We start from the raw sequence: 6,216 nt of genomic DNA on the forward strand, positions 1-6,216 counted from the left end.
CGAGAAATCGTATTACGAGGTGGTCTGGAGGTAACGTCTTACTACATGGAACGACTCGCTCCTAAAAAGTATACGTTACTCCGACCGTCTTATGCCAACCACCACGGCCTTGCAGTTGGAATTTTGAGACAAAGGGTTTGATCGGAGGCTCTAATCTTCTTCCTGTCTAGGTGTGGGGTCTCTGGAATTGTCCCTGTCCATGTACAAACATAAATGTCGCATTTGAAAATAATCTCGTACCACGTCAGCCGTCACGTGGCGAGATGGCCCAAGGGGTTAGAGCGCAAATTTACCGACCGGAAGGTCCGTGGTTTGAACCCGACATCTGCCGCTTTACTTCCCCTGTCTAGGCTTGGGCAACCTGGCAGCATCCCGGCCCTCGTGCTTCCTCCGGGTGTCATGGCAGCTAGGCACCGAAAGCGTGTTACAGGTGAACGGTTTCAGCCATCACGTGATGCCATCAGAAGAAAGACATCGTGAAAGATATCCTCGTTCAAAGTGCCTAGCTCGAGAAGCGGGGCTACTTCCACGGCGTGTGCCGTTCCAAGTTCCGTCGTGGTTCCATCGTTCTGCCCCATGGATTTGAAGGCAATAAGGCGTTTCCTTAAGGCGCCGGCTGTCTCAATATTTCTGGAACGAGCGATACTCCCAAACAATTGACCGTGATCGCCGTCGCACTATCCAGTACGATCCAAATAATTTCCGAGTCAAGCATTGTGATGCTACTCAAAAGGCAATTGCGACCGCAGTTGGATGGAGACAGTAATGCCTTGCTTGCCGCGTGTGTGAGCCAGTTTGGTCCCCTGCAGTCAGCGGCTCCGGGTACGGTTCCCAAGGAACCCCAACAACAGCTGTCCCGCTGGTGAAACTTTATAGTTAGGTGCGGTGGGCAGGGTCCCTGAATAAAACGTTGCATCCTCCCACTGCTTTGATTGCCAGGGTTTTGAGTCAAATGCTCAAGATGGGGTACCTCAACCAACCATCCTTCTTGGGCCCGGGCAACCGACAAGTGTAATCCGCCCTTGCATCCCTTCGCTCACCTCCCCTCCCGACACCCTTTCCTAGTCCATTGAATGTTGTATTGCAACTTACTTGCTGCTCATTAAACAACATTGCTTTCAGATTCTTCAAACTTGAATTTGGATTCCGTTTGCGAAGGTACGGATCACGACGTTCATAAGGGAACGTTAGGCAGCCGTTGTAATATATCCAGAAGGGACAGAGCTGGTCGGGATTACTCTGCTTCGGGGTTGAATCAGACATTCTGACTTTTTGGCTTCACGCACCGGACGTTCGGAGTAGCCGCGAATCTGAATGGAAGTTACTACTAGATTGCAATCCACAACCCAAAGATGGGGCTTGCAAAACATGGGTAGGGGTCTTAGCTACGACGGGGCATGTCTACTTAGTCGGGGGTTAAAATAGCCACCACACTGCTGACTGGAGGTACACGCCGGCGCAAAACCGTCACGCGGCCAGTGTTGTTACATCTATTTTCTTATTTTCAATCATTAATCCAGTGTTTTTCCTGTTTTTCCTTCTGCACTGGTGATTTCAATTCATCTTCGACTACCCGCACTCACGCGCTATGGTGACCTGAACCGCCGTACATAGTACACGGCCCACGCTTATCAAACGGATTAAACGACTTGGTTAAAGCATGGCTAGAATGTCTGGTGGAAGACAAAAAATTCAATATCAGTCCAGTTTAATACCCCACCACGCACCGAAACTATGTGATATTGATCCATTGTTTCTTGTTTCTTCCAGATCCGTCTACGGAAAATAAAATAAGCCAGACATGTCAGATTCTTCGATTCGGTTGCAGACTTACGTCGTCTGCGGTGTGATGATTGGCTGTTTCTCTTTACTTTATCCGAGGATATTTCACCCCATGTTGATGCATGCTTTAGGTTTTTCCAAGGCTGCATCGAGCGATGCAGGTTAGAAGAATACAATCCGCTGATCTTTTTAATTGGCAGACTCTCACCACTTAAACCGTCCTCCATTCGATCCACACGTGTGACATGCTGTCTTTAATTAATCTCGCTTTACATACCTAGGGTGCTTTTAACAGACCGCGTCCTTCCATTCGTGCAGTGGATGCGGAGACTCAGAAGCCGAGTGGCAAGCGTGGAGGACTTATGTCCGTGGTACTTCCAGTCTACGCTGTTGGGATTGTCCTCTATCTGATTTACACTTTATCGAAAGTAAGCCGTTTTTCGTAGCTTTTTCGTGGCTCAAACAGTTGGTCGAACGTTCTAGATACAACGGCTGCCAAGAAACAATTATGAACGACTCGATTATTTGTGGTACCTTAGTTTCCAAAAACAGGTATTTGGTGTACGTATCGGATAAATATTCACAAGATCAACTGAGTGTGAACCAAATACAGGGACACTACGAGTCGAACTAAACCGGTCGCCATGGGTCCGATAAAGAATTTGAACGTGTACTGTATATCCATGCTGCGAAAGTCAGTCTCCGTAGCGCACTTTTGAGCTCAAGTTACAGATCCGTGGTATTTAGACGACAGGTAGACAATCCAACCCAGGGGTGTGGGGTGGGGAACCACATATGGCCAATGTAGTTTGGACGGAAATCTACCATCACAGAAATTTTTTGACGATACCCTTTACGAGAAAATTCCATCTTCCTAAACCTCGAATGTAGGGACACTGTACCGATCTCCGGATTTCCTAAAATATCAATACAATGCTGTTACCTTTTTTGTGTTTTCTTAACTGAGAAAGCAATCCTTTACGCAGCAAAATATTTTTTTAAATCGATCAGCAAGAGCATCACCTCAGTGGGGCAACCCTCAGTTTGTTATTATCTGTTCCTTGGTTGCTAGAAATAATACAACCAACTTACAAGTACCCGAAATTTCCGTTCGTTTACGTGACATTTAACTCAATAGACGAAGCGAAAGGTATTGAGTTTCATTTATTCGAGAAGAACTAAGGTACCACAAGCTATTGTTATGGTACAATTAATTGCGCTACTCTGGTGGGCGTTCATTCCATTTCACAAACGCAAGATGGCTTTTCGGTTGATTTTTACACGGAAATGTTTGTCGGTCTCCGAAAGTGAAAGTCTTAGTTTTCAGTCGATTTTTTCGCTCACCTTAGGAAGTTTAGTTGCATTGCCAGTTGAATGGGTTAGCGATGCGTAGTGGTTTTGTGGCGCGCAGATTTCTGTCAGTGTTGTGCTTGTGTATCTTGTTTCAACTAGATGATGACCTCTGAGTGACATTCAATTCTGTTGATAGGTAGTTGCCTCGAGTACCGGTATACATCAAGGTATTATCACAACGAAGCAGCACAGGTCGCTAGAAGTTTATGAATGCATTTATTCTTAGCTACTTCCAGGTACAGCACATTGTCTCAACCAGAGGAGATATCAAGTTACAGGGCAGCAAAGGACCAATTGCCGAGTAGGTTGGTTCACGCAATGAAACGCGCCTGGTTCTGAAAAAGATCTAACGATTATGTGTCATAATTTAGGGGAATAATATCACATTTACTGAGGTCGCTTTAAGAACAGGACGCGTAGGATTGACTGTTCAGAGTTGATAGCTGGTAATGACAGGTTGAAAACGTTTCAGAATAAATGATTCTGTTTGATAAACAGAATGTCACAGCCGCTATCTTGGATGCATGGCAAATCTATGTCCAGACTGTTAATCGAAAGGCTGCAGGTTTGTAATAAAGTTAGTTTCCCTCAGCTTAGTTCTCGATCTGAATCTCTCAAGCTGGGGTTCCCGCAAAAAGCAACCACCAAAGGTGCACGACGTGTATTAACGCTTAAAACCAGGTCAGAAGCACAATTACGGCGCGTCGCATATAAAGTGTATGGTGCGGCAATATTCTTCAAATTCTGACGCCTTCTGGATGCGCCAATGGCGACCGGCGTTCGGCGAACCTGGGTCATGATTGGTCCATACTTTCGACTAATCGAAGCTCGCCTTGATGCCGGACTGGCAAGCTGCCCGAACTTTTGGTCAACCTTGTGCGGGATAGGCTTCTCGGCCGTAGCAGTGCCTGACTGCGAGCGGTGAAGCGGTACCTGTATAGAATTCTCCCTAGCACGGTTGAATGAGACAACCCTGTGTTTAGTGTGGTAAAAAAGAGGAGACCCGTGCTGTCGAATGATCACTGAGTTACAGGATCTTCAAAACCTTGTCTTATTTTACCTCGGGTTCGACCCGAACCCCCAAGTACGCAGTACCCCAAAGGTGGAAATGGTTTGACTACTCGTGAAGTGTTTGCTATAAAGAAGAGTGCTGCAGATCCACCGCTGATCGAGATTTTAAAAGTACGGTACCTACTCTTCGAGATAATCTTTACTTAAGCTACATTGAACTGGCTATACTCGTTCAAGCACAGACCACAAGCCTTATATTACGAAACACCACACATGCATTCAGCACCGTTTTAGCATTGATTCTTCAACAACCCGACAGATACCTAAATGCGATATCACACTGAATCCATGGACTAGTTGCTAGTTGCGCACACACTTTAAAATTTGGGTAGGTAGATCGTTCTCTTCTGAGATGCAACTGTTATGGGTTCTTCTTGTATCTTCTTGTAGGAGGATCCATGTGAGACAGGGAATTTCGCTTTCTTCGAAGTCTCTTAACTTCAATTGCACTCAATTGGGGGAAAGGGTTGTAGTTCCAGCACATGCCGATGGTTGAAACTTCATCTCCTTCTAACCATGGTTACCATTGCTGACTTCTTCACGGAGTTCGGCTGAAAATACTGCTTAAATCCTATCTATTGAGTCCTCAGACATTCAGAATCCGCAAGAAACGAAATTTCAACTCTAATTTCTTCAAGACCACTTTGTACTGCGCTCTTGTGATCATACTTGCCTGTCCCTCTGAATCATTTCATGTGACTTCTCGCATCGGGGTATTTTTACTGGGTCTGAAAAGACCTTCGTTCAATCAGTCACTCAGTTTATCAGCTATGAACCAGGTACTAAGGGTACGTTCGTTCCAGCTGCTACAGTTTTAGCCACTAGAAAATTGGATGACGCAGGAGATACAGCCGAGCACCAAAGGTGATGTAATGATCACTTAGCTCAGGAAACTCGGCAGCTACGCTTTCAAAGCCATCGACGTGACTCGCGTGCCATATCGTGGGATAGTTCTGTTCCATGCATGTGGCACCGACCACGTCTAATGCTTGTGGCCAGTACTTGGACCACCGAACCCCGCACATCTCAGATGTTTAATTATCCAGAATTCTCAAGTAATTTTGCACCACTGGAGTACAAACGAAGCGAATATTTACAATCCCTAGGAATAACTTGCTCGATTTATGATATCTGGTGAGTATGCTAGTCTTCAACTGGTTATGACTGTAAACGAAAACGAACGGTTGATCGTAATAGATGTGGCGAACAGTCGACTCCTCATTTTTGAAGACCTTCGCTCCGGACCATTTGACAAAGATCACTTATGCGCAATCTGTAACTCCATCAACCGAACCCGAGCTCATAGTGACTGATTTCATTTTCAGCTAGTTCGATCGGACTAGATGTGTAATGGGGACTATCTCCTCCCATGCACTGGCATCGTTTGACGTTGTTTCAATTCCACTAGGTGTGTTGTCCGCAGTCACATACTGTGCCCAGCCGGCACGACCGGAATGATGTAGTTGGCACGTTTTTGGCTTGAGGACCCATGTTCTCTGTAGCATTCCTATTGTCGTATTGGTGAGGTAAAGATCGGAGCATATGTATCAACCAGCCGTGAATGTTCCTTTTGTTATCGACGCCTCTTGATAATTAGGTTATTCATTGAGTAATCTTCACTCAACTGACAGTGTTAACTTTGATTTTATTGTCGGACGATACAGTTAGAATCTCTCCAGCTACACTGCACTACAAGTCGGGTTATAACAGTGGTGACTGGGTTGGATGATTGAACTATTTTTAAATCAATGCAGCAACAGGAGCATTAACTAATTACCTGCTAATATGGATGATTCAGAAGCAGGGTTGACTTTAGCAAGAGATAGCGTTTAATTTTCTGCACATTGTTAAACTGTTTCGGTGGAAATAAGATGTTGTATTTTTGCTTTCCACCGGACACCCAGTATATTCTGCACGGTTACCCTGAGCTCAATTTCAGTTTCACATTGAATCATCTCCCCCCCCCCAAAAAAAAAACAAAAACAGATTTAGCTTTCGCGGAACCGGAAA

The 6,216-nt window shown here is 45.3% G+C and overlaps 2 protein-coding genes across 2 annotated transcripts in view; one reads left to right on the forward strand and one right to left on the reverse strand.

Moving 5' to 3' along the window:
• Positions 1 to 1,801: 1,801 nt before the first annotated feature.
• The window catches only part of T265_01518 (hypothetical protein), a gene marked incomplete at both ends in the record, with an annotated part of 20,800 nt that continues 16,385 nt past the window's right edge, over positions 1,802 to 6,216 (forward strand). The window contains 3 exons of the mRNA XM_009165559.1: positions 1,802 to 1,943; positions 1,983 to 2,020; positions 2,064 to 2,210. Of these exons, the coding sequence (XP_009163823.1) occupies positions 1,802 to 1,943; positions 1,983 to 2,020; positions 2,064 to 2,210 (327 nt within the window). The remainder of the gene's footprint in view (positions 1,944 to 1,982; positions 2,021 to 2,063; positions 2,211 to 6,216) is intronic.
• T265_12807 (hypothetical protein) overlaps positions 3,724 to 6,216 on the reverse strand; it is a gene marked incomplete at both ends in the record, with an annotated part of 7,159 nt that continues 4,666 nt past the window's right edge. The window contains one exon of the mRNA XM_009165585.1: positions 3,724 to 4,143. Within this exon, the coding sequence (XP_009163849.1) occupies positions 3,724 to 4,143 (420 nt within the window). The remainder of the gene's footprint in view (positions 4,144 to 6,216) is intronic.

Source organism: Opisthorchis viverrini, assembly GCF_000715545.1.
Source record: "Opisthorchis viverrini unplaced genomic scaffold opera_v5_16, whole genome shotgun sequence".
Classification (NCBI taxonomy): Eukaryota; Metazoa; Platyhelminthes; class Trematoda; order Opisthorchiida; family Opisthorchiidae; genus Opisthorchis; species Opisthorchis viverrini.